Genomic DNA, 26,044 nt, shown 5'->3' with positions numbered 1-26,044 from the left:
GTGCCCGAGCGACGCGCACAACTCTCACCGCGTCCACAATGTCCGCTGTGCTTTCGGAGGCGAAGACTGCCCTGGGCGACCTGCTCTCCGCCAATGAGCATATCCTGGACGATTTTGACCTGTCTCTATTACTTCACGATGCTCTGGACTGGCTGCAAGCCTGCAGGGCTCGGCTTTTCGACACGCCTCATTTCGATATACAGAGGCGCGTCCTAGCGCTCGATGTTCCAAGTTTTCTCAAGGACTTGCCGTGGCTAGAATTTCAACGGTGCTACTCTACTTTCGCTGTCTCTGCTCTCCTTCTATTACTCCTTCTACTTTTCCGGAGACGGCGTCCCGCGCCAGAATACCCAGACAGCCCTCGCATTCACGCTCCTCTCGACGCGCTCCTTAGCTTTCTCACACCGACTTCGTCCTCCTGGCCTAGACTCTACCTGTCTGTAGCCCAAGACGGCATCTCGAGCCCGCCTGCGACACTCGCAATTCCCCTCTCCTGCCTGCTCGACGACGTAGTCTCTGGCGCGGTCGAGCTGCGATCCGCTGCCATAGACCTGCCTCCCTTCATTTCCGGCACGCTCTCCCGCCATGGCTGGACAGTTGCTCCCCGCGTGGAGGTTTCCTTGCGTGTGCATGTTGCGCTCCGGATCGCGTGTTTACGTCTTGCGTCCTGGAAGCCGTCGGTGCGCGTGCTGTCCTTTGCTCAGCTGCATTGATCACTAACCGATGGTCATCAACGTTCCTTTTCGCTAGACGCATTGCCATACAGGTATGTTCGTATATGCGCGACAACGTCTTCATATTTGACTGAGATGCGCAGTCGATGCAGGTACTCCGTCCGTTAACCCATCCAGTCTCAGCTATGACGGCTATGTTACATCAGCCTCGCTAGCTGCAAAACGCGACCTTGCGGCGGACCTGACAATGCTGAGTCTCGATGCAGTACCTCTGTCAAAGCTCGAGACGTATGTCCGTACGCTGCAATTGTCGCTGCCGCTGGGAGCCTCCGCTATGGTTGGATTTTCGACTCGCAGTAGCTCAGTACCGTACATGAGCACGGCGTTCGTGCACGCATCTATCCCGTTCTTTGCTCGCAAACACGTTATGGAAAGACGTACGAAGCCCGCTTCGCAGTCCGATAAATCGATCGCTGGACGGTGTCCGTCGTTGGACATGGAACCGACGCCGTTGCTAACGTCGCTTGATCACCACCTTAAACTGCTCACCTCGGGCGCCACACCGCTGTCGGTAGAGTCTGTGCAAAATGTCTCGGTGGAATACGCCAGCTATTTGGACCGATACGTGCAGGAATTGACGGAGATCCCAGCAGTACGAGCTAGGTTTGTTGCTCAGTGGGGGCTGGCTGGCTGGCGCGAAGAGAGGCTATTGGTGGCTTGGGAGGCTGCGACGTTCAGGGCTGGTCTCATGTCGCGATGGGCAGTGTATATCACGCGCAGGGCTTGAGGGACTATCGGTCATATTCTAGATATCTCTCCGGGGTCGACGAAGGGAATATCTCCGTGGCCGAGTGTCCAGGACGCCTATGAAACTTACTACTGAATTCGTTGCAATAATGGTTATTGTATTGCTTGAACATCATAGAACACTTCGTTGAGATTATCCATAATTGCATGCATCTATTTCTCTCAACTGCAGCAAATAGTTGGGGGGGGTTAAATTGGAGTCTGCGAATACTGTGACTTTTCGCTCAACGCTCCCCTTTACTTTCCCCTCTTTTCTATTTCCACACTCCCTCCACACTGGCGTACTGCAAAGCCCATTTTCTGATCCAAGCTGGCCTCCTTTCGAAGCGTCGCCGGGTCATCGGTGCCCACCGTGGCGCCACGCCCTTTTTCCGGCTCCCATGCGGGGCGCCTAATGCAATGCTCAACTGCGTTCTGCAATCGCGCCCGGTCCCCGCGCGGCTTCGCACGACGGTACAATCCCGCGACGCAACCAGGGCTGGGAAAAGCCAGACCTTCTATCGCTTATCATCGCCCAATGAAACAGGTGTGCTCTCGTTTTCCTAACGCGGGTTCTCATACGCTGGAAACCCGGTCAGTCATAGGCTTACTCACCACACAAAAGGCTGACATGTTGCTCGAAGTCGGAGGTGGTGTCCTCCACGACGATTTGCAGCTTTCCCCGACATGCAGCTCGTCGGACTCGTTGACGGATCGACAGCAGCGACCTGAGCCCAGCTCGGAGGGGCCACCCGGGCTTTCCGATCGGCTCCGATGGAGAGCTGCCTCCCAAGTTGCCTCGCATCAGCTCGCATCGTCTCGGCCGTAATGACGTTCGGAGGCGCCTAACCGACTGATCCTTCCCCGTATAGCAAACGTCGTGGTTCGCGGGCCCGCCTAACTGCTTTCCGTGTGTGTCCGCAAAGCGGTTTGACTGCATATAAAATCATCAATGCTCATCCCAGGCTCTCCCAACATTCCAGCTCACGTCTCATCGTATTCTGGGCACCCGCCTAGCAACTCTCTTCATCTCTCTCCCGCCCCGTTTCTGTCTCCACCATGGAGAGCCCGGTTGCCAGTACCACTAGCACTCTAGCTCACGCTGATGTCGAAGACAAGTCCCACCGCTCGTCAAAAGCCCCCGAGGACCATGTCGTCGACGAGGCATCGGCACCTCAGGAGCCGCCGACACACAACCCCAATGCCGCCGACCTGTCATTCCCGTTCGCCAGCACCAATATCGCGGAGGGCGGTATGACCGACGAGTACCGCGTCGTCTCACCAACGGGAATGATCCCTGGAGACCTCGCGCTCCGGCCAATACCTTCCAACCATTCCGTCACGCCACCCGCACTTCGAGATCCCGAGATGGCGAGGGAGCTCAAGAATGTCAAGCTTGTCACCTTCGTGCCCAACGATCCCGAAGACCCTCGGAATTGGTCGAAGCTCTACAAATGGTGTACGTGTTCATTATACTGTGTGACTCGATCTCCTGCTGAGGCCGGGCTTTCATTAGACGTTACGGCTGTCTGCGCAATGTCGGTAGTAGAAGTCGCGTTTGCCTCATCTGTTGTTACCGGTGACTTCGACGGCCTCATGGCGGACTTCCACATGGGCCTTGTCGTCATTTCATTGAGCGTCAGTCTCATGGTCTGTGGGTTCGGACTCGGACCTCTATTCTGGTCACCTGTTGTAAGTCCTTTCTTACACGGTACGTCTAGGTCGCGTCCTAACTCCGTTATCTAGAGTGAGATTGTTGGTCGCCGACCGATTTGGATTGTGCCGACGATTGTTTATGTTATCTTCATCATCCCCTGTGCTGTTGCACCTAATATTCAAACGCTGCTCATCTGCCGTTTCCTGGCCGGTCTCTTCGCCTCTGCACCACTGACACTCGCCGGCGGTACAATCTCTGATATCTGGGACAATGAAGAGCGTGGCTTCGCCATCGCACTTTTCGCTGCAGCACCCTACGGTGGACCAGTTCTCGGCCCAATTGTGGGAGGCTTCGTTGGCGAGAATGCCGGCTGGCATTGGATCTTCTGGGTGGGTCTTCTCCAGTCCCGTAGCCGATGCGCATATATACTTACCAGACACTTACTAACAGGTCAACATGATCTTCGCCGGCGTGATGTTCCTGTTCAAGGCAACAATCCCAGAGACCTACGCACCAGTCATCCTAAAGCGACGTGCTGCCAAGCTTAGGAAGGAGACGGGTGACCCCAACATCTGCACCGAACAAGAGATGTTCAAGGTCCCCTTGGCAGAGATGATGAAAGATACTCTAATCCGGCCATTTGAGATGCTTGTGACGGAGCCAATTCTGCTTCTTCTCTCCATGTACATTGCCCTCATCTACGGTCTTCTGGTAAGCCCTCCCCTACATGTCCTCTCGACGTCTGCTCACCCTCTATCAGTACGCATTCTTCTTCAGCTACCCAGTCGTCTTTGGTGGAAACTACCAGTGGAACGACGGGCTCGTCGGCCTTACATTTATCTCTGTTTGGATCGGTCTCTTCCTCGCTCTCGCCGTCATGCCATTCCTGCAGAAGGACTACATGAAGCGCGTAAAGGCGAAGGGCGGCAAGGCCGAGCCAGAAGACCGTCTCGTCGGCATGATGGTCGGCGCCATCTGGGTACCCATCTGTAAGTCCCATCCGTTCATCTTCTCAACTGATTTGTGCTCATACCTGTATCAGCTCTCTTCATCTTCGGCTGGACAAGCCCCCCGGCGGTTATGCCAGGCGGCGGCAACTGGGTCGGCCCTGTGAGCTCGGGCATCCCGTTCGGCTTCGGCATGGTCACCATCTACTTCTCCGCCAACGCATACATCATCGACGCCTTCCCCGGCTACGTCGCCTCCGCGCTCGCCGCGAAGACCGTCATTCGTTCTGGCTCCGGCGCGGCCATGCCCCTGTTCATCACGGCCATGTACCACAACCTCGGCAACGGCTGGGCCGCGAGCACGTGGGCGTTCATCTCCCTCGGCATGGTGAGTCCGCGCCTCCCTGCTTCCTGTTCGCAAGCAAGGTGCTGACGAGTTGCCTCCCCGCAGCTCCCCATCCCCTTTCTCTTCTACCGATTCGGAAAGGTCATCCGTTCAAAGTCAAAACGTGCCACTTCAGCATGAGCTTCATTTCTACTGCCATTTTCCATTTTATTGTTCTCTGCATTGGTCTGCAACATTTCCCATATCGCATTTCTTCGCATACTCCCATATTATATCACACAGCAATGCACTCAATGACCTCCACATCTGCCCCGCGCGCTGGCGCATAACACTGATTATAGTATAGATATCATACTGTACACTGCTATAAAGTATATCTAGGCTTATCACGGACCGTTTGTAGCACGTATACCACTGGCTAATGTTTACCCTCGCATGCGAATATCATCCACAATACATTTCGAAAGGCTACATACGATTGAATACTTGAGGGCGAGCAGTATGGTTCTCTTAGTTCATACAGTGAGTCTCTCGATCTAGCTCTTTGACACATTGTTAAGGGCTGCGAAGCTAGCAATGACCGCCGATCTACCGCCAGTCGTGAACCAGCCGGACAGGATGCAGATGATGAGATGGTAGATTACCCGGACTACTATGCACGTTGAGCGAGACTAAGTGTCAGATACGAAACTCCCCAGCCATGCTTGCTTAGGGCGAGAAGAATAACAGCCAGAGCTTATGCAGCGACCAACAAGTGCCTGAATGCTATACCCGAGTCTTGCATGTCTGAACAACGAGTTTCCATGAGTCAGGCGATGATCGATGATCCCTAGCGGCCGCTGCCGATATTGTCCCGTCGTCGCATACTGCTTGCTTCAGGCTCCGGGACGCGAAGCGGCTCGCCCGTGTCATGAACAAAGCAGAATTCTTTACATTGAATTGAGTATTGCATTTGTGGTGCAGTGTACAGTAAAGAGTAGCAGTGGATGTCGGAATACAGACAGAGAGATACAAGGATTCAGCAGTAGATGCGATTGGTAGAGTGACACATCCTATGTTAAGAATAAAGATGCGATAGATATGCACGTCTAGTCCATGTTAACGCGAAAGGGGAGCAGCTGATCCGAAAACGTCGGTGTCCGCAAAGGAGTTGCTTCGGTTTGTCCGGCTCTTCAGGTGGCGAGGATGCGCGGCGAGCGGCCGTACCCAAAGTTTGACGTGCCCCACTTTATTTGCAGTTAACAGACCTCTGTGGTAGAAGATAGTGTCCGTGAGCAGATCCCCTTCAATCGGCTTAATCTATCGTTCACGAGATTTAATGAGTAAAGGCGTGTATGAGCGCGAAATGACATACAAGCACGGGCTGAAGCACGGCAACTTCGTTCCTTGACGGCGCCGGGTGGTATCGCGGCATAGGCGTGTCCATTCCCGGACCACCCAAATACACAACGGATTCGCCACGTCTTCGAAGCGCTAATGAGACGTTGGATGTCATCGACATGCGCTGATGGTGAGCGGCGGCCTGGTGAGAGATAGCTCGGCTATCAGCAATAATGAGCGTATAGTGCAAGCTGGAGGCGGACCTGTAGCTTTGGCCGGTGCAGAGCACCACTTGAAAAATCCCACTATATGCGTAGCCATAGTCAGCCACGACAATGACAGAGAGGCGAAAGTGCTCACCAGTATGAGCTTGTTGTCCTCGCCCACGCTGCCAAAGCGATACGTCCTGCCGTCACAGCGAATATCGTCAAAAGTAACGGCAGCGACAAAAGATGAATGTCCCTGGCACCGCGCAACTACGCGTTGCTCCCATGGTGAATAAATAGTAACAAGGTCATCCTGACCTCCCGTCTTGATTCCGTTAGATTGGAGGCGTAGAGAGGTAGAGATGAGGCGCATTGCTCACCAAGATATATCGGCCATCTGGCGACCAAGCTACACAAGTCAAAGCACCGAAGTACGACGAATAACAATCCACCAGTCTGTCGACGCGTCAGTATACAATCTTATAAACCGCGTAGAAATATACACACTGCTCCGCGACTGCATCAATCACTCTTAGGCAACCATCCTCCGAGATAGCCGCTACATGTTTCACATCTGGGGAGAATACAAAGTCTGCATAGATGCAATGAACAAGAAATATCTCACAGAAGCGTAGATGTACGAACCAAGGACTTTCTTCTTAGATACACGCCAGTGGCTAACTGGATTCTTGGGTATGCGATCCTTATCCCTGTCAGTTTTGCCGTTCGATAACGAGGACGCTATGGTAGCCGGGTGCCACGGAGGGAGGGTCACGAAGATAGAGTCCAGAGGGTTCCAGGGCTCTTGAGGTGTTTGAGGTGTTTGAGGGACCCCATTGACCTCAGTCAGTGTGGCGGACATAGGATCCTTGGGAGAGAACGCGCCGTCTTCGCGTTCTTTGTCGTATAGCAGGATTGTTCCATCTGCGTGTGAAACAAGAAATAAATTCGGTGATGACGGCACCCATCGCACGGCTGTACATGGTGAGTTGCAGATGCGACCCTTATCTCTCGTTAGTAGCAGCCGTTTGATCGGAAGATACAACACACCTGCTTGTTTAGCCTGCCATATCTTGACGACATGGGGTCTGTACAGCTATTAGAATGCGGACTTGAAGTATTCCTCCAGTTTCTCACCGAGCCACAGGAGGTCACCCGTGTTAAAGCCTATGATCACGTCTACTCGTTCTGAGGAAGCAGTCGTGATGTTTACATCATGGCATGTCGGGTACGCTGCAAAGAATATGCGGGCCAGAGGTTCCTGATGATGCCTTAGAGATGACGGCGAATCTGAAGGAGAGCTACTCACCTTTGCCTTGCAGCCAGCCTCAGTCCAAATGAAGGACTTTGAAGTGTTATAGAATAAGAACGTCGTCTCCCCCTGCTTCGATGCCAGATTCCTGTTCAGATTATCCACGTTCTGTAGTCTTGTAATGAAGGTCGAAGAGGTGGTCCGCATGTTGTGTTTGGGGCGGGCAACGGACTTCTTCTTGCCTATCTGCGAAGGACCGCCGAACAGGCTGTTCAGCTGTTCATGTGCGACGGCCGGCGACGTGGCATTGTCAGGTGAAGGGGAGAAACTCGAAGGGTCGGGAGACGGTGCGTCTTCTTGGGTTTCGCTGCTGGATACGCTGAGACCATCCTGCTGTTTCTCCCGCTCCCTATCTAGCCTCTCCTTTTCCCGCTCCTGCCTCTCCTTATCCTTCTTATTCTCCTTCTCCCTGCTACCCCCCAGTAGCTGCGACAGCACTTGCGAGTTGGCGTTCTTGGAAACAGTGAACTTCACCGTCACCGTCTTAAGCCTGGTCGGGTAGATAAAAGGCGCAGCAGTGACGGTATGAACGCCAGTGAGACTGTGCTTGTGCTCTTCGGTGACGGTATAAACACCCTCTGGCGCGACAAAGGACGATTCAGTCTCCATGGCGCATCGCTTGGTATGGGTAAATAGACGGGAGAGGTGAAGCTGTTAGAGCTCCGGCGGCAGAGTGGACGTGGTCCCGGACAGAGTGGTCATGCATCGGATCTTGGTCGCGGACCTGGTTGTCTTTGCCCCTCCATGTACTCCTCACGACTTGCCCGCCTCTCGAGCCGACGGTTGTGGCTGGTCAACGTAAGTCTCGCTGAGTATTTTATTCTGAATTTTCGCGGTATTTACGTCAAGAGCAGCATTCCGCTCGTCGGTTCCAGTCGACCGAGCCGCCACCCGCGGGCGGTCATTCACCATCCATTGCGACTTCATCTTATCTTCGCACCACACGCGATGCTGCGTTGCATGTACCTGGTCTGCGTTGGGTAGATGCAGATAATAGCCGACTGGAGGATGTTGCTGCCGGAAGAGAGACCCGCAAGATGAACGTGTACCAGGCTGTGCGAGACGCCATGAGGTAAGCTATTCTTCTCTTTGGGACAGTGTCCTTTGCTCAGCTTACGGTGGTATGCAGTGTTGCGATGACAAAAGACGATACTGCCGTCGTATTCGGTGAAGACGTCGCGTTCGGAGGCGTGTTCAGGTGCACCATGGGGCTGGCTGAAGAGTTTGGTATGTGTCCTTCTGCATAGAAGCGCAGGGTGAGCTCATACAGTATTGTCCAGGCCGAGAACGCGTTTTCAACACTCCATTGACTGAACAGGGCATCGCAGGTTTTGGCGTTGGCTTAGCCTCCATGGGCCATACCGCAATTGCTGAGATCCAGTTTGCAGACTACATTTTCCCTGCATTTGATCAGGTCAGAATACGTTTGCACATAGTGATCGCTTAAATGTGCTGAAAGTCTCCATAGATAGTCAACGAGGCTGCGAAGCATAGATTCCGCTCAGGCGGTGAATTCGGTGTTGGCACGTTAACGATACGGTGCCCAACGATGAGCGTCGGCCACGGTGGTCTGTACCATTCCCAGAGTCCTGAGGGTTTCTTCATGGGCGCGTCTGGTCTGAAGGTGCACATGCAGCCAACGGTTCTTCCACTCAATTCCTGATCTCGTTCCTAGATTGTCATCCCGCGTTCGCCGTTACAGGCTAAGGGACTGCTTCTTGGGTCAATTCGTGACCCGAACCCGGTTATCTTCATGGAGCCTAAAATCCTGTACCGCTCTGCTGGTGAGTGCTTCTGTCTCTGTGGTATGAGCCTAACAGTCTGATACTATCGATTTTGCAGTTGAGCAGGTCCCAGTAGACGACTATGAACTGCCCCTCGGCAAGGCCGAGCACCTGACTCGTGGTAATGACCTGACGCTTCTGACGTGGGGAACGCCCATTTACCACTGCGAGACCGCTTTGCACATGTTGGAGACGCCACCAGAATCTATTGCGAAGCACGTGCCCACCTCTATGCGTTCCGCTAAGGTCGAGCTTATCGACCTTCGCACCATTCTTCCTTGGGATGTTGATGCGATCGAGGAAAGCGTTCGCCGAACTGGACGCCTAGTGATCGTACACGAGGCCGGTCGTACTGGTGGTGTTGGTGGCGAGATCGCTGCCGAGATCCAGAAGCGATGCTTCCTCAAGCTCAACGCACCGGTCAAGCGAGTTACCGGTTGGGAGTAAGTAGCGCTTGGCGTCTTGAGAATGTATAGTAGCTAACCGAACTTTCTCAAGTACCCCTGTCCCAATGCAGTACGAGAAGTTCTACATTCCGGACGCACTGCGCATCCTCGATGCCGTGGTCGAGACACTCGCATACTAAACTATCCAAGCACGAAAGACGCGCATTTTGTAACATGCATTACATGTACAGCCTTTTTGGTTTACGACCCGTCGCAGTGTCCTTGCGGTCGCGAGGATCTGCTATATCGCCAGCGCAGACTACATGTCATGGCTCGGCTCGGATATGGTGATCATTGTCCGCAAACGCTCTTGCTCGAGCTTGGACACCATACAGCTTGCTGTACTCTTCACTTATGCCGCTCCAGATTATCATGCGCTGGGTGCGACGATGTGTGGCATCACAGAGAAGGCGGCAGATTTGAGACCACCCACATGTCTTTGACTCAACTAAAACTCGACGTGCAGGGGGAAGTTAGCCTGTTTTGTAAATTTCGCGAGATGCCGGGACTAGTGCATGACGAATACCCCAGTACTTCCTATGTACATTCTGTGCAACCTTTCGAAGAGCCGATGTCCAGCTCTGACCCCTCGGGCTCGTCTCGGTGTATGGCCTGGTAGCTAGCTAGCTCTGCATGGAGCTCACGCCGCTCGGTTTCTCATCCCCTGGAGTCCCTACTAGCTCTTTCTATCTTCTCTCATATTTCGCAGCGGACATACAGCGCTTGCTATAGAACGTGGTTACGCAGGCATTTACGGGTATGAGTCCTCTTCGTATCATTATATCGGGCCGCCTAGATGTTCCATTGCGCAAACAGCCGAAATTTCAAGCAGTCCAGATCTAGCTGAGTACTCTGCACAATAATGCAGTGCCTCGCAAGCCTACATGATGAAAAAAACCTGTGGTTGAGACCATGCTGGCAAACGTAAGCACGACAAAGCTGCTAGCATGTGGAAGGGGCGAAATCCGGGGTCTCGTCTCTAACGCCACAAAGGTAGCGCCTAAATATTGATTCAATATGGCGCCGACGTCGGCTTGATGGCCGCAAAATAGACGCTCATTCGGCCTGTGCTGACGACAAGCTGACGACCACGCCCTACTCTTGCTCTCGAGACGCAGACTTCGAGGAAGAGGGCTATACTGTTTCTCAAACTAACTTGAGCTTAATACTATGGACTGGCAAGTCAAAATATCGCCCATGCTCTCTGGATATGGCCTTACTTTTTCTCAGTTTGGAGTTAAACATACATCAGCTCATATTGTCCGACCTCGCCGAGAACATCGGGGACTGCAGGGACAACACGCCTACTGAAGAGCTAAACGCATCCATAGATTTGGTCACTGCCGAGGTGGAGACCCGAGCTGTAGGGGAAGATGATGAGGACCAAGTCAGGGTATTCATGGTGCGGATGAGTTGGCCTTTCAGGAATACTCCTTTGCTCACTCACCGCAGTCGACGTCGCGTGTACATTGTAACATAGGTTTCTCTGAATTAGCAGTGAACATGCCAGAATCACTCATCGGCGAAACCGTGCCTGTCCTTATCGAAATTCTCAGAGACGTCCCATGCATCGACTTCGACCGTTGCCTCGCTTGGGAAGGTATGTTGTCTAATGCACACCGTGGCTTCCGTGGATTATGACGAGGCGGCACAGACTGGGCTCTTCCAGATCAACTAGTAGCGGCAACAGTGTCGGCTCTCCTTCGTATCGCTTCCTCGCATGCCGAGTACCGTGGTGATGTTATGGGTGCAATCACGAACTTCGTCTCTCAGATTGTATCTATGCTATGCAAGGGCGATTGTGAGAGTCATATATTTATTTATTATAGCCTCTACTAAATCCTGGGTACAATGTAGCTTCCGATATTCTCTCACAGTATGCGCCGGCTTTCCACGGTTTTTATAGGGCTATTATATCGGTTCCCTTCTCTTGGTCGCTCGAAGAATGGACTGCCATTGCTACTCATCTCAACGCTCTGTTCTCTACTGAAGTTGTTGCCAGTCTCAATCACTTGCTCATCGACATCCTGAGAAGAGAGGAAGACGACCCGGAAGGCGTGCTGTTCATCCGGACCTTCCTGTCCCGCTACATCTCTCGCGGTCGACCTCTCAGTGGCTACTTTATCCTGTGCTGCGTTATCGAGGCTCAGTGGACGATCCTTGGTCAAGCCTTAGCTCCAGCTGCGGTCAGTCCAGAGAAGGGGGTATCGGCCTTCGCTGAAGCTGTGGCAGCCAATCATGCGTGGAAGAATCTTGTGCAGGGACCCATTGACGAGTCCCTGACCGGGAATGAAGAGTATCAGAATGCTCTCAACAAGACTATCGAGAGCGCTATGAAATGCTTCACCAACCTCCTAGCTCAAATTGAAGAGCTAGATTCAGAGCCTTCGGAAGACAGTTATGCATGGGAGACAATGTCGGAAAGCCTGGTAGGTTGACGTTGTCCGTAATCCACTGTGTTCAATGAATTGACGAGCACAAGAAACTCGCGTCCGTTTGCTCGGCCGCTTCTCACAACCTGAACAAGGCTCTGTTTGCCCGGATTCAACTCCTGCTCAGTGAAGATTCCCCTGTTTCGGACAATCTCGTGCAGGAAGCTGCCTTGAAAGCTACTGCTATCCTTGTTCGAAAGTACGCTGCCGCTCATTCGCCCTGAATAATTTAGCTTACCGGGAACAAATCCCGAAAGCTTCCCGGAGACTGCAACCAAGATGGCAAACCATCTCCGCCGCTTTGTCACTTCTCCATTACCGATATTCGAGTTTGAGTTTACTGCTGGAACACGGACGCCCCCACCTCTCGTAGCAGCCGCCAAATGTCTTGCTTTGTGCATTGACGTGAGTACCATCCATGTCTTGAAGTTTCAAACATACTGAGCATATTTGCAGCTTGCGCCCGGCGATGATCTCATCATGTCTTACATGTATTCCCTTCTAAATCACATCGCTGCGACGAGCAAGGAGCCATATGAGGTCTCGGCCATCATGAAGACCTCCCTCGGCGACTCAGCTGATGCTGCGACCTTGTACTCTATGGAGACGGGCCTTCGAGGTCTTACCGAAGACGAGAAACGTCTTGTTGCGATAAGTACTATATCGGCCGTCACTAGGCTGGCGCTAGAATTCAAGACTGAAGAGGTCAGTGTTCTCTGCTGAATGTGGCTGCCAGGTCTCACTGCTATTTCAGGTTACGCGCCTGACGATCTCCATGCTTCTACAAAGGCTGCGGAGTGCGGAGCCTACTGTCGAGGCTGCAATCGCTTACAACCTGGTAGACCTCGCTCTTGAGGCTCCAGAGGCCGCTTTTGCGGACATCGTCAAAGTTTTCTCACATATCAATCGTTCTGCTAATCAGGACGATCCCAGACTATCGAACAACATGGTGAGCATGAAGCACATGGGCAGATATGTTCGAGTGCTTGTTTTGATTATTCTTCATTTCCGCAGGTTTTGGCTGCTCAAACTCGACTCGCTCGTGAGCTTCGTCGGAGACCGGAGCTCTATGAGCTTTACCTAGTCGAGCTCTTAACTCTGTTCTGTGACAAGGGTGTTGCTATCCAGAATGTGGTCATTTCAAATCATCGCGTCAAGGTGGAATTTACTTCACACTCCGTGCATTTTGCGGGCTAATGTGGTTCTAAGGTCGAAGCGATGACCGAGCAGCTTGCTTCGCTGCTGCTTCCGATCGATGCTCTCCTTAACCACGAAGACTGCGACATTCAGCCTTCTTCGTCGCTCATGACGCTCTTCAGGAATATGTGGTTCATCTGCGTTCTATTCCACTTCACCTCAGAGGACGAAGAACATCCGGCGATGGAGTGGCAAAAGCCTGCTTTGGCGCGCATCGCCGCGAAGACACCGTCTATCGTTCTCGACGAGGCGCACGACACCATTGTCAGCGACCTGGAGTACAGTCCTGTTATTCGCAAGGAGTACGCGGAGACAGTAAGCAAGCAGGCCACTGGATGTTGGCAAGCTAGCTGAATGTTTTCTCAGGTCGTCAGCAAGCACAGGGACACGCTCACGAAACATATTTCTCTGCGCTTGAGCGAGATCAGAAGTCTTTATCCCGGCCAGATCATCTTCTTACTCTGCATGCACGATATGGAGCGTATGCGGGCGTCGGCTGGTTTGCCTGCGTCATTGGCAACATATTTCGCGAACAACGGCCTGAACAAGAACGTCGGGTTAGTGCAGTGCATGGAGGCTGTGGCGGAGAAGGTATGTGGTGCGCTCATTGTTCGTACGATTTTCAATAAACCGGTTGGCCAGGTCATCCGTGAAAGCGTCATCGACCTCAACGGTCTGGCTGCCAAGCAAGCTTTGCCACAAGCGCTGTCGAAGGAACTTCGCAGACTGCTTATCTACAGCACGCACCGCATTGCACGAGCTCGGGAAGTCGCCTCCAAATACCTGAACCGTCTCATCACGTCCTTCCCATCCCTCACGTGCGATCCCCCTCTGGTCTTCACCATTCTCGAGATTCTGACGCTTTTGCGTCGAGCATGCGAGAATGAGTACCTCGATGAGGTTAATGTCACACGGTTCCCATGAAAGTCATTGCTGATGTTGAATTCTGTTTAGGACAATCCGACCTATGTCTTCCGCTCAGAGAAGATGGACCTTACCTTGGAACTGACGGACGACTACTCTGCTCGAAATCAGATGTTGAGGTCGCTGCAGCGAGACTCCAACAGTTGGTTTGAACTTGCTCTGGGTCGTGCTCCGGTGGAATTGCATGCTACGCTCCAGGTGGGTCGCACGACTGTGCTTGGTTAGTCAAAAATTGACCGGGCGTATCCAGAGATACCTCAGTGGCAACAATGCAGCGTCCTCGGCGGATCCATCCGACCTTGGTCCGTCTATTGCGGCGGACTTCGTCAGAGCTTATGGTCCCATTGACCGTAAACTAGGTAATTTGCATCCTTATTTCGACGCCCACAACCTTCAAGTGACGCAGTTGGTAACCTACAGCTTCTATGTCGCTCTTGTTGGGCCACCAATATGACCGTGCCAAGGTTGCTGCTGGCGAGCTGGCGTCGAAGGCATATTTCTCAGGAGAAGCATCAGGCTTCCGCATCGCGAGGCTCATCGGTATGCGGCATACAGTCACTACTGACCCCGAGTGCTAATGGAGATCCCTGCAGACCCCAGGACTGATGACACCCAGACTACCCCTCAAGAGGTTAGACTCCTCAAGGATCGGATGGCACAGGTTATCCGGGAGATTGCGGAGAAGCGTAGCAATCTGACAATTCAAGACCTCAAGCGACTGCTTTTCCGATGCGCGGCGAGCGTTATTTCCTTGGATAAGGTGAGTCAATGGTCTTGGTTTATGCGCGTGCCGTTGTTCAGTTCGCTTTTCAGTTCGACAGGGGGTTGGTTCACTATCTCGTCGCAATGCCCTTTGAGCTGTTCACCCCTCCGTCGGTCTCCGCAGGTATCGAGGCATGGTCTTGGGTGATCTCGGAGAAGCCCCAATATGAGATGGTGCTGATGTCCGAGTTGACATCAGCATGGATTGATACCATCAAGTTTGGACGCGGGATGTTCTGCGAGTCGATGAAGTAACACATTCTTCTCTGCGTACTCGACGGGATGCTCATTTGCCAGCAGTCACACGGACCCGTTCCACCATTCCATAGAGTATAGCCCTTCGAATAGGGAGGAAGCTGAGCGCAACGCAAAAGTCGCTCGTCGCTTATTACTTCCCCACCAGCTTATCATGCAGCTGCTCGTCAGCAGGCTCCAAGCAGCGCGCTATCGCAAGCCTGGTTTGATGCTTCTGCTGCAGCGACTTACTCTTGCATCTACACGGGCTCACGGGCAGATGAGGTATGTTCGCATAAACGAATCCACCGCTCGATGGCGCTAACAAAGTCTGAACAGCACGCACCCGCTTGCGAGGGATGCACGCTTCTCCTTGCTCCTGTTCGGCTTTGAAGTCCTTCGCAGTTCACATTTGGATTCCTATTGTGAGCATCAGCTCCGCGACTGCCTCTACCGGTGCGCTTTCTCTTGGTTCGCTGTACGCCCTCAGTCAGTCCTACCTTCGCTCTTGTGCTGCATTCTGCTACTCACAGTGTGAATGTCAGATGGTCCTTTGGCTCGAACCGTGTACAGATCGACACGGATATCAAAGTGCTTTCGGAGTTTTTGTTGTACTTGCAAGCAGACAATGTCCGAGGAATTGCATCGATCTCGAGCCTGTCGCCGGTACAAGCGGCGTCTCGCTCATCTTGTAAGCTTGTCTTGCCCTTTCGCGTATGACGATACTCAGCTATGCAATGACAGATTACAAGAATCTTCTGAAGAATCAGAACGCCCCTCTGCGGCTGCTGATTGAGAACGAAATGTTCCGTCTTACGGTCTGGGCCAATCCCACAAACGACTCCAAGCGTGGTGGTGATCATGTTGGTACCGTGGAGAGAGTCATGATGGACGTAAGGGTCGCGTTGTCAGCTCGCCGGCTTGAAGCTGATGTTGGCACACTAGTCTTTATGGGTCAATACGATCCGAAACGTGTGGAAGATTGATCCGGCAATTGCAGTTCATATGAACGAACGCTTCAACATCGCGGCTTTGAACAACGAGACTACTCGTCTAGTGCGATCCAACACCCGCGACGTCCTTGATGTTCCAGAAGCTCTACTTTTCCTTATCGGCGACAGGTTGGACGTAAGCATCCAGCGCGATCTGAAGGTACGCATCCACCCAACCTCGCCCAGTAGAAGCTGAGTATTCTTTTCAGTATTTGTTGCTCTGGACACCTGTCCCACCGATTCTTGCCATCACGTTCTTCGAAAAGCGCTATAACAACGACCCCCTCCTGTTGCAATACGCACATCGTGTTTTGGAACAACACCCCGTTAACCTCACATTCTTTTTCGTTCCGCAGATTGTACAGGCTTTGCGATACGATGACCTTGGTAAGGACATGACTGAACATATGATGTCCTTTGCTGATGACCAGTTCAGGTTATGTCGCTAGGTTCATTTTTGAGACCGCGAAGATCTCGCAGCTGTTCTGCCACCAGATCATCTGGAATATGAAAGCCAACTGCTACAAAGATGACATGGCTGAAGTGGAAGACCCGATGAAACCGGTGCTTGACCGGATGACAGATATGATCGTAGCCGCGCTGTCCGGCGAGGCGAAGGACTTCTACGACCGCGAGTTCACGTTCTTCAACAAAGTCACGTCCATCTCCGGGAAGCTCAAGCCGTTCATCAAAAAGACCAAGCCGGAAAAAAAAGCCAAGATTGACGAGGAAATGGCCAAGATTCACGTTGATGTCGGGGTGTATTTGCCCAGTAACCCCGACGGTGAGGTTGTCGACATTGACAAGAAGTCCGGTAGACCATTGCAGAGTCATGCTAAAGTATGTTGCCGAATATCTCCTTACTGGGGTAATACTGACTATTGTGCTTCAGGCACCATTCATGGCAACCTTTAAGGTCCGAAAAACTCGTGTCTTAGCTGTCGAAGATGGCGATGCCCTTGGCGATGTGGACGTAGCGAAACAGCAAGAGCAAGAGTACGACGTCTGGCAGGCGGCTATTTTCAAGGTTGGAGACGACTGTCGGCAGGACGTCCTCGCATTACAAGTCATTGCCATGTTCAAAAACATCTTCAGTAGCATTGGCCTGACGGTTTACTTGTTCCCCTACCGCGTGACTGCCACGGCCCCAGGAGTGAGTTCCGTAGTCATGCTACTTTACCCTATTCTGATGATGTCCAGTGCGGTGTCATTGACGTCGTCCCGAACGCGACGTCCAGAGACGAGATGGGCCGGGCAAAAGTTAACGATCTTCTTGACTTTTTCGTTGCCAAGTATGGTGGCGAGGATACTGTGGAGTTCCAACGAGCACGTCTCAACTTTATCCAATCTATGGCTGCATACTCTGTCGCATGCTACATCCTCCAGATCAAGGACAGACACAACGGTAACATCATGATCGATGGCGAGGGTCACATTGTTCACATCGGTAAGCTTACATGATCGTTTCACTTGCGACGACTCTAACACTCGTACAGACTTCGGTTTCTTGTTTGACATAGATAAGTTCCTATGGTCGTTGCTGTTGTGCGTCAGTTTACTTATCTGTTCGCTGCTTCTCCCCATTACGTCCTGGAGTAAGTTCCACGTTATATAATGTCGATACATCTCACATAAGTTTCCCAGGGTGTCAAGTTCGAGCCCAATTCGTTCAAGTTAACTCATGAGATGGTGGTCCTGATGGGTGGACGATATTCACAAGGGTATCAGTTGTTTCAACAGCTCACTGTCAAAGCATTCCTTGCCATCAGACCGCATGTGGATCAGCTGGTTAGCACTGTTCAGCTCATGCTCGATACGAGTTTGCCATCCTTCAAGGGAGAGCCCACTATAAAGCGACTCAGGGAGCGCTTTGCTCCAGGGCTTAACGAACGGCAGGCGGCAGAGTGGATGGTGGCCATTGTCCGCAATGCTCACGAGAATGTTCGAAGCACTGCTTACGACGAGTTTCAAAGGGTATGTTTTCATACATCAACTCTTCGGGCAAGAGCTCACTACATTTTCCCGCCCAGCTACAAAATGGCGGGTGCACTGTCCATCTTCGGGTAATCTGTACTAACCAATTATTACAGGCATCCCATACAAGTGAGGTGGACAAAGGTCGTGATTACGCCGGCGCGCCTATGATATATCCTGCTGCTGTATACCGTAGTTTATGTTTTCATAATTGCTGTACTTCATCGTGGAAAATGGTCCTGGCGTGAGACGGGCGGCGAGGACAGACGCCCAAGTATCTTGCCCTGCGCTCCCACCAGCCCTTATCGATATCACGCATACGCCTGCTTGTGGTTGTGATCATTGAACCCGGTCCAAGTCTGCCAACTTGCAACCCGTAGTGGCTGAGATTGTCAGGCTTGAATCTGGTTGACCACGACATTCAATGGAGATCGAGCTCAAGTACATACCCTTCGAAGCGTCGCAGTGGGACATCAAGCGTGCCGTCGGCGGCGTGCTGCACAGCGACGACTTCTTCAACGCATCGGACCCAACAGCCAGACTTATGTGAGTTCAATGACATCTGCACCATGGACTGCGTAACACGCCGAGCACAGCAACTTCGAGGTTAATCTTAACAAGCACAAATCCTCCGAAGCCCGCAACGATGGCACTGGAGTGCTCATCCTTCCTGATCGCAAAGTGGGTCAGAAGCTGCTCAGGCTCCTTCGTGCCGGTGTCCACAAGGTTCGCGTAAATGGGAGGAAGGTACATATGAATATCTCCCCAAGGAAACCGGAGGCTAGGGTTAAGGAACGTCTGGAGAAGACACTCTACCTGAATCCGGAGATAGAGGAGGAGCTAGAAGCAAAGCTTGAGAAGCTGGACGTAGGCCTTCACGTAGACAAGTTACAGTTTGGCGTTTACTATCGCAGGCCTGGCGACTCCGTCAAGACGTCCAGATTGTTTTCCAACGAGTATGAAATCTCTCATGTGAACAAGAGTGCCGGTCTTCTACACTTTGAATACACTCACAAACTCATCCGCATCCGGGTAAGCGACAAGGCTGTTTGATTATACACAATCCACTGAATGCTCTTGAAGCTTGGAGACCCAATGACCGAGCAGCTCGCCCACAATGTTGTTATCACCTTCGCCAACATACGCAAGTTAGCAATCGGTCTCGACTTCGGCAATCCATGTAGGTGTTTACAGTTCGGAGGATTGCGGAGTCTAACCACCTTACTAGTCGTCTGCTTCGAGCTACTCGTTCCTCCCGTATTCCAACTGGAGAACTTCAACAGAACCTTGACCGGAGTAGAGTGGCGCGACGAGCGCAAATTCCGGCAACGTCTCGACAGCCTTAATGAAGTCCATGCTGCCATTGCACCCTATGCACACCAAGTGCGGATCATTCTGCACGAGCAGAGCGATCTGGACAGGTTCTCCGAGCTATGCGAGATCGCAGAATTGTGTCGACCCTTTCGTACTCAAATGGAAGCCTTCTCGAATCATTTCTTCGATCCATCGCGGATAATCAAGGTAGAGCGCATGTTTAGGGAGTTCGACTGGCCTATCGCTTTCCAGCTGGAAGCACTTCTTCGCAACGGCTTCTTGAATACCGAAGACCTCCTGGAACGTTTCTATGGTCCTGTGAAGCAGCTATGCGTTCGCCGACCGAAGGCCGCTGCCGAGACGCTCAGGGCATTCACAGAGGCTATGCGCGGCAGAGACCCGCGGGAGTCACCTGAGGACATATTCGAAAAAGTCTGGTCGCGCGAGGAGCCGGAGGCTGTCGAGTTGTCTTCCGGTAATTTCATGTGCCACCACGTCACCATCACCCCGACTCGAATGTTGCTGGAGGGACCATATGTCATCCAGTCCAATCGCGTTATCCGACAATACAGAGGCTACGAAGACCACTTCATTCGTATCGACTTCCGTGACGAAGACCGCCTACAATATCGCTGGGACCGAGATGTAAGTGATATCCGTCTTGGTTGGGCGGTGACTGACCGAGTTATGCCACAGACGGATGGTAAATCGCTCTTGGAAAACCGAGTTGGCGGTCTTTTGAAAGGCGGGTTCAGCTTGGCGACACGCAAATTTGAGTTCTTGGCCTATTCATCGTCCGCTCTGCGCGAGCATGCGGTGTGGTTTGTGAACCCATTCTATCACCAGGAGAAGGGCTGGATTGACGCCGAGTACATCCGCTCGAGCCTTGGAGACTTCTCGGCCGTCATCAACTGCCCGTCGAAATATGCAGCACGTATCGCTCAGGCATTCACGGCTACCGATCCCTCCGTCGAGATTACTCGGGATCAATGGGAGCAGATGGACGATCTCGGCGAAGAGCCGTACCTCTTCACTGACGGCGTGGGCACCATATCCTCGGAGCTCGGCGACATGATTTGGGAAGCTCTGTGTTCTGCCCGAGATGACAGCTATCGGAAGAACATTAAGCCTTCCGCAGTGCGTCCCACTTTTCATTATCAGCTCTGCCTAATATTGATGCGTCTACAGTACCAAATTCGGTTCCTAGGTGCGATCTGACCTGGTCCCTTGCGGTTAGACCAGCGGACTGACGCTGCATAACAGGCTATAAGGGTATGGTGGCGGTAGACGGACGCCTCAAGGGTGTCAAGATGCGATTACGGCCATCTATGAACAAGTTCGAAGGTCCAGCAGAAGAGACCGCTACTATTGAGATCGCTCGAGCGTTCGAACGCCCGAACACGTGCTATCTTAATCGGTTTGTCCTCGATCTGATGTGGTCTCGTAGTCTCCTCACCAAGCTTGTCTTAGACCCCTTATCATGGTGCTAGAGGATCGTGGTGTCATTAAGCAGGCCTTCCTAGAGCTGCAGGAAGCTGCCGTGGCCGCTATCCATATGTCAAGCGACAGCGTGATGCAATGCAGACAGCTGTTTCGCGAGCATTCTTTGGGCGGATCCTACCGACTTTCGTATGTTTGGCAGCTCCTTAATGCTGTCGGGCTTGGCATGGAACACGAGGAGAACATTCGCGTAGTCCTTCAGGATCCATTCTTTGAGCGCCTCGTACAATTTGCGAAGAACGACGTCTTGCGTTCCATCAAACATAACGCGCGTATTCCGGTGCTTGGCAGCTATTTGCTTGTAGGTGTTGCAGACGAAGGCCCAGCGTACGAAGCCGAAGGGTGTGAGAACGTGTTCAAGCTGGAGGAGGGGCAAATCTATGGTAGGCTGTCTTTCTGCTTTGTCATTATTCGGAGGCTGAATAGATACAGCCTGTGTGCAGAAGTCGGTAGACGAGGAGCTAATTTGGATCGAAGGTGAGTTGTTCTCTGCAGTGTTCGTACAGCACTGATGGATGTTCTGCTCAGGCTCTGTCACTATCTCTCGCAGCCCAGTCGTGCATCCTGGAGATGGTGAGCGCATATGCACTACATTCCCGGCGTTTTTGACAGCTGTCATTGTCTGCAGTACAACGAGTGACTGCTATCGGCAAGCCTCCAGATGACGGTCGACCGTGTTTCTTCAGGAACTTGAAGAATGTCGTTGTCCTGCCATCTACAGGCGGGCGCTCATTGGCGTCAATGCTTGGTGGAGGCGACCTGGATGGGTACGTCAGTTCGCCATCACGCCGCGACATGAGCTGACACCCTCGTCTCCTACTACTAGAGACTTGTATTCGATCATCTGGGAGAGCACTCTACTTCCCACAGAGCACCAGGGCCCGGCGAAGTATGAGCCGGTGGGTAAGAGAGAGCTTGATAGGCCGAGTCGCATCGAAGATATATGCGATTTCATCATCGAGTACATTGACTCGGATGTTCTGGTATGTCATTCACTCTCCGGCGCATCAATTTCAGTGTTTACCATGTCTTGCAGGGATTGCTCTCCGATAGGCATCTCATAATTGCTGGTGAGCTTCGTGTGTGATGCTTGTTTAGTCTCTTGCTAATGTGAACGCTGGGTTGTGTAAGACCAATCGAAGGCAAGCCGCAACTTTCGTTCATGATCAGCCCTATCTCACCTAGCGTTGTCGTAATAGGAAGGTACCAGAGACGCGAAGTGCATTAGGCTGGCAGAGCTGTGCAGTCAAGCCGTGGACTATCCCAAGAACGGTGTTCCCGTTGACATGTGTGTCAGAATTCCTTTCTTATCCTGCTAAGTCGGATTCTCATCCTATTATAGCCAAAACTCGCCACGCTGGCTCATCCCTTACAAGCCCGATTGGAAAAAGGCAGAGGACAATGCCCCCCGAAAGACTGACTACTATGAATCTGACCGTGCTCTCGGCGACCTATTCCGCAACGTCCAGCTGCTCGAGCCACCCAAGACAGTACACCTACCCTCCAAGCGTCTGCCTCCCCTCTCAGACAGCATTTCGCAGGCTCTGCGGCCGTACATCGAGGACATCTTTGGCCCTGGGGGCGCACGAAATTCGGAGCGGGACGTCGCCTCGATCGCACCGGTCTTCGGCCGCTATGCCGAAGAGCTCCGGTACATCTGCGTCACGCACTCGCTCTCGGACTCGCCCGAGAGCCGGCTCGTGGAGGAGGAGGTCGTCGTTGGGACGATCACGGCCGTGTGTTCGCAGCACCGGTACCGGAACGACCGGACGTACCGCATGCGGCTGCACTCCAAGGTGCTCGTCGATAGCGTGCGGCGCAGGCTCTACCAGCCCGTGCGTGACCAGCTCGCGCCTGAGGCGGTTGGGCAGATGCGCTACAATCTGCAGCAGGGATGGCTCGCGTGGGACTACGGCATGCGCAACAGACACATACCCGGCGCGAACAGCTTTGCGATTATTGCGCTCGGCGTTATCGGCGCTGCGCTGACGGATATGGGCCGGATCCTGCTGAAGCCTGGACTGGAAGACATGGCGGGAGATGTCGATGGAATGTGATAGCACATGGGATTGTTGACATGGCGCGTTGATGTATTGTACAATAAAGGTTACGGAATGACTTGTGTCAGGTGCAACAAGCTTTGCGGTCGCAGATAGGACGGAGCCTCTGCTGGGGTCAGAGTCGAGAACGGTCGAGAGCTAGCTCAAGAAAGCAACAGTGCCTTGTAATGTCTAATTAAGGCCGAGGCGTCGGTAGCAATCTGTGCGTGGCGCATGTTGCTCATCCATGATGGAAACAATGGGCGTGTACTTACGCGCTGATTCTCCTGTTCCTCATCTATGCGCGCCTTGGCCTGCTTGATGAGCCGTCTGCGTGACTGATGGCGTCCGACGGAGTGGGACTCGACTGTTAATCGTGGCAGGTGGATGAGAGCGTTACCTTTCTGTGCAGCAGAATGACCAGAGGACAGACGCACGCATTTCGCTAGTCTCGTTTATGGCCTCGGCCCGTCGGTGGGAGAGATCATCCAATAAAGGTGGGAACGCGGCGAGGACGGCTCTCATCGCGTCCTTGGAGTTCCGAACGTGGCATATGTCAGGATTCAAGCGCATATAACCACGCATATAGCTAGGTTTTTGCTCACCTCCCGGCTGCTGAAGAGCGACATATCTTTGAGGCGCGCGTCCTGGGAGACCTCGCGTGCCCTCAGCTCAGCTATCTTGGCTCGATATTGCTCGCTACATGTGTGGTATATTAGCGCAAGACAATCGCGGTGATTTGACTGACATGTATGCGACGCCTTCCTTGACTGCGTTTTCGGCGTTCTTACGCGCCTCGGCAAAGAGAGCGTCCTTCTTTGCGTGGAAGGCGGCAGACCTTGCGCTGGTTTTGCCCGACTTGCGCTCTATATGCAATAAGCCCAAGGGATATTTGAAACAGAGAGCGGCGTACTTTGAAATTGCTGGAGAACTGCGAGCATCTCGAGCATCTCGCTGGACAATGCTCGCTCAGCGCCGTCTTGTGCCGCCCCAGAACGGTCTCACCGCTGGTCATCGTCCCCTTCTTCATATCCGTGCTCGTTCTCAGACTCGTACGAAGGTTCTGTCGGTTGAAATTAGCAGGAATGAAACGTTATGTTCATTCATGCCCGCTGTCACAGCCGCACAACGGGCATACCTGCGTGAGAGTCAGAGCCTGTGTCCATTCCACGAAAATTAAAATTGACTGCTGACCTTTCACGACCGTTCTGCGAGGCATCTCCGCGACGAAGTTGTCGATGTTCTCGCAGAGCGTGGGGGAGTGTGGTCGTCCTGCGGTCCTTGTTGTGGTTCGCTTGAGCGGAGTCTTGCTCCCAGCTGAGTCCGAACCTCAGCGCGGCCAAGCGCGGCCAAACAACAGACGCGTACCCTGCACGTGCTGGCGCTAGCTAGGCGTCTGCCTGAGACTGGGGGACGGGTGGCGTTGCGAGCTCCACAACACATTGCCGGCTCCACTCCTCCCAATAGCTGTTGGTGCATATGTAACAAGATATGTAACCCGCGCCACAACAGCGAGACGACAAGTGCTCGTCTCGGCGTCGTTGCGGACAGCCAGCTCAGGCTTTCAGCCGGCGGCGACGACTGCGGGACGCCGTATTAGGCATGGTACCTGACGTGACGTTCTCGGGGGGATATTCATGCTGAACCCGCATTTGTCGTGCACTAATGTAGGTTCAATGTGACTCAGCGGTCAGCATCGGTGCTCACACGAATCTAGGGGAAATGTTCATAACAAGGTTTCGATCTTGGGTTCGGGCAGCGTTTGGGCTTGCTTCGGTCCGTGGCGAAGCAAGTGAGCAGTCGAGCTGAACCTCAGCCAGCCCAGTCCCGGTGCCTTTACATGCGCAATGTCTAGAAGCGACTCATCGCCAACAAAATGAGCAAAGTTGTACGTACGGTTTCCGGTATTCTACGTTCCGAACCGAGTCTTCTGGGAACATTAGCCTCGACGCAGGTTTCTACACGTGGAACGAGGTACACGAGCTCTTCTCTAACTCCGCCTTTAAGTCATTGGACTTCTAGCGTTCGCGCTGGGTAGGTGGGCGGACCGTCGGACTCGCTCTGAGGCTCATACTGAATCGTTCGCAGCAGCGACTAATGTCCTCTAGAGCGGTATTTCCTGAGATATACAAAGCAGCTCGAGTACTCACCACATTTCCTTACTGTTGCATTTTGAAGGCTTTCAGCACGCTGTTTCTAGCCCATGCCCCCTGGAGCGATATTATCAAAATGGTCGCTGAAGCGCTGAATGCTGACGCATGTCATCTCTCAGCAGCCTTGACAGTCTGCCTGGACAAGGCGAGGTGACTAACAAATATGTCAAGAAAGGATACGACGGAGATCGCCCGCTCGCCCGCTCGAAGCAGGGCAGACCCGTTATTGGTCCATACAGACGACCCAGCCGCCCCCTGTTACGGGCGTGGCTCCAGGGCACCGCTGGCAGTCCCTGAAACACAGGCGAAAATACAAATTAGACGCATATATTCTGCCACGCCATTCAATACGAGGGATGGTCGAGGACACACCGCAGCATTTCTGGCATGATGCACGAGGGCGCGGAAAACGAGGTGGCTCCACAGCGCAGAAACAGGGTGGTGGAGACGCGTAAGCGGTCCTGTGGGCACCCGCGACATGTAATATATTTATAACGAGGCGAGTGCAGAGGAGGGGCAGGCGTGTGCGACGAGCGTACTGCGAGCGAGGGCCCCGCTGCAACAGCCTGGAATGGGCGCTGGCCCCGATCTTCACGGGCCCATTCCAGGCTGTTACGGTCACGAAGCCGCCCGGTGAGCTGCAATGGCTATCGAGCAGATTTGTTCGCACCTGCGTTGCAGCACAGCTCGCTGGAAATGAGTGACGCGGCAACGAGGCTACGGACGGAGTTGGTCAGTTGCGCTGCTTATGGCACCGCGGGCTGGGACATCCGAGGCTTTTGCTTCCCACCTTGCGTGCCTTACATGGCAGCACACGGGCAGCTCCGCTGCACTGCGCCTTCGCGCTTGGGCACTTGAGTTACGGTTTGCATCGATAACAGGTGTGGCACGCGCACTGAGCCGTGGCACATCCCATTCAGATCTCTGCGTGAACCTTGCCACAGGCGATCAGGAAGCGCGAATTGCTCTGATGGGCTGCGCACACGTATCGGGCGGACGCACCTCCGCTTTCAGGTTACGCAAATGCGACCGTGTGTTACATTGC

General features: G+C 53.1%; 7 protein-coding genes across 7 annotated transcripts; 5 read left to right on the top strand and 2 right to left on the bottom strand.

Moving 5' to 3' along the window:
* The first annotated feature begins 29 nt into the window (after positions 1 to 29).
* PHACADRAFT_184113 (uncharacterized protein) lies at positions 30 to 1,611 on the top strand. The gene is made up of 3 exons (XM_007395570.1): positions 30 to 680; positions 751 to 766; positions 818 to 1,611. The coding sequence occupies exons 1-3, from the start codon at positions 39 to 41 to the stop codon at positions 1,459 to 1,461; spliced, it is 1,302 nt and encodes a 433-aa protein (XP_007395632.1). The 5' UTR covers positions 30 to 38; the 3' UTR covers positions 1,462 to 1,611.
* A 1,103-nt stretch (positions 1,612 to 2,714) lies between these two features.
* On the top strand, positions 2,715 to 4,590 carry PHACADRAFT_161269 (uncharacterized protein; the record flags this gene model as incomplete). The annotated part of the gene is made up of 7 exons (XM_007395569.1): positions 2,715 to 2,919; positions 2,977 to 3,152; positions 3,207 to 3,506; positions 3,568 to 3,828; positions 3,878 to 4,106; positions 4,160 to 4,452; positions 4,516 to 4,590. 7 exons carry the CDS (start codon positions 2,715 to 2,717, stop codon positions 4,588 to 4,590), a joined length of 1,539 nt encoding a protein of 512 aa, XP_007395631.1.
* Positions 4,591 to 5,347: 757 nt separating this feature from the next.
* On the bottom strand, positions 5,348 to 7,897 carry PHACADRAFT_255825 (uncharacterized protein). Its single transcript, XM_007395568.1, has 10 exons — positions 7,246 to 7,897; positions 7,074 to 7,197; positions 6,987 to 7,024; positions 6,582 to 6,939; positions 6,444 to 6,528; positions 6,317 to 6,392; positions 6,091 to 6,261; positions 5,994 to 6,035; positions 5,765 to 5,932; positions 5,348 to 5,709 (listed from the first exon to the last, which is right to left on the bottom strand). Exons 1-10 carry the CDS (start codon positions 7,855 to 7,857, stop codon positions 5,509 to 5,511), a joined length of 1,875 nt encoding a protein of 624 aa, XP_007395630.1. The 5' UTR covers positions 7,858 to 7,897; the 3' UTR covers positions 5,348 to 5,508.
* Positions 7,898 to 7,992: 95 nt separating this feature from the next.
* PHACADRAFT_208816 (uncharacterized protein) lies at positions 7,993 to 9,844 on the top strand (the record flags this gene model as incomplete). Its single annotated transcript, XM_007395567.1, has 8 exons — positions 7,993 to 8,046; positions 8,103 to 8,320; positions 8,378 to 8,475; positions 8,529 to 8,662; positions 8,717 to 8,872; positions 8,924 to 9,032; positions 9,091 to 9,475; positions 9,531 to 9,844. The coding sequence occupies 8 exons, from the start codon at positions 7,993 to 7,995 to the stop codon at positions 9,616 to 9,618; spliced, it is 1,242 nt and encodes a 413-aa protein (XP_007395629.1). The 3' UTR covers positions 9,619 to 9,844.
* Positions 9,845 to 10,963: 1,119 nt separating this feature from the next.
* PHACADRAFT_255820 (uncharacterized protein) lies at positions 10,964 to 18,217 on the top strand. Its single transcript, XM_007395566.1, has 30 exons — positions 10,964 to 11,078; positions 11,133 to 11,279; positions 11,336 to 11,907; positions 11,961 to 12,109; positions 12,168 to 12,315; positions 12,367 to 12,615; positions 12,665 to 12,859; positions 12,925 to 13,068; positions 13,120 to 13,422; positions 13,474 to 13,698; positions 13,750 to 14,007; positions 14,062 to 14,229; positions 14,282 to 14,390; positions 14,452 to 14,571; positions 14,625 to 14,791; positions 14,845 to 15,044; positions 15,094 to 15,312; positions 15,367 to 15,516; positions 15,573 to 15,718; positions 15,772 to 15,920; positions 15,973 to 16,179; positions 16,229 to 16,406; positions 16,456 to 16,859; positions 16,912 to 17,172; positions 17,220 to 17,466; positions 17,516 to 17,539; positions 17,607 to 17,614; positions 17,664 to 17,993; positions 18,050 to 18,059; positions 18,110 to 18,217. The coding sequence occupies exons 1-30, from the start codon at positions 10,982 to 10,984 to the stop codon at positions 18,124 to 18,126; spliced, it is 5,601 nt and encodes a 1,866-aa protein (XP_007395628.1). The 5' UTR covers positions 10,964 to 10,981; the 3' UTR covers positions 18,127 to 18,217.
* Positions 18,218 to 18,281: 64 nt separating this feature from the next.
* Positions 18,282 to 23,233, top strand: PHACADRAFT_173398 (uncharacterized protein). The gene is made up of 15 exons (XM_007395565.1): positions 18,282 to 18,539; positions 18,590 to 19,025; positions 19,077 to 19,173; positions 19,222 to 19,952; positions 20,004 to 20,444; positions 20,496 to 20,514; positions 20,571 to 20,724; positions 20,778 to 21,190; positions 21,240 to 21,284; positions 21,336 to 21,380; positions 21,436 to 21,574; positions 21,634 to 21,790; positions 21,844 to 21,888; positions 22,007 to 22,095; positions 22,150 to 23,233. Exons 1-15 carry the CDS (start codon positions 18,418 to 18,420, stop codon positions 22,862 to 22,864), a joined length of 3,648 nt encoding a protein of 1,215 aa, XP_007395627.1. The 5' UTR covers positions 18,282 to 18,417; the 3' UTR covers positions 22,865 to 23,233.
* A 9-nt stretch (positions 23,234 to 23,242) lies between these two features.
* PHACADRAFT_94955 (uncharacterized protein) lies at positions 23,243 to 23,796 on the bottom strand (the record flags this gene model as incomplete). The annotated part of the gene is made up of 4 exons (XM_007395564.1): positions 23,243 to 23,377; positions 23,452 to 23,545; positions 23,595 to 23,712; positions 23,760 to 23,796. The coding sequence occupies 4 exons, from the start codon at positions 23,794 to 23,796 to the stop codon at positions 23,243 to 23,245; spliced, it is 384 nt and encodes a 127-aa protein (XP_007395626.1).
* Between the last annotated feature and the right edge of the window lie 2,248 nt (positions 23,797 to 26,044).

This window comes from Phanerochaete carnosa (assembly GCF_000300595.1).
Source record: "Phanerochaete carnosa HHB-10118-sp unplaced genomic scaffold PHACAscaffold_5, whole genome shotgun sequence".
In the NCBI taxonomy this organism is placed as follows: domain Eukaryota; kingdom Fungi; phylum Basidiomycota; class Agaricomycetes; order Polyporales; family Phanerochaetaceae; genus Phanerochaete; species Phanerochaete carnosa.
Note: the sequence above shows the minus strand (reverse complement) of the source record. Positions and strands in the feature narration are given on the sequence as shown.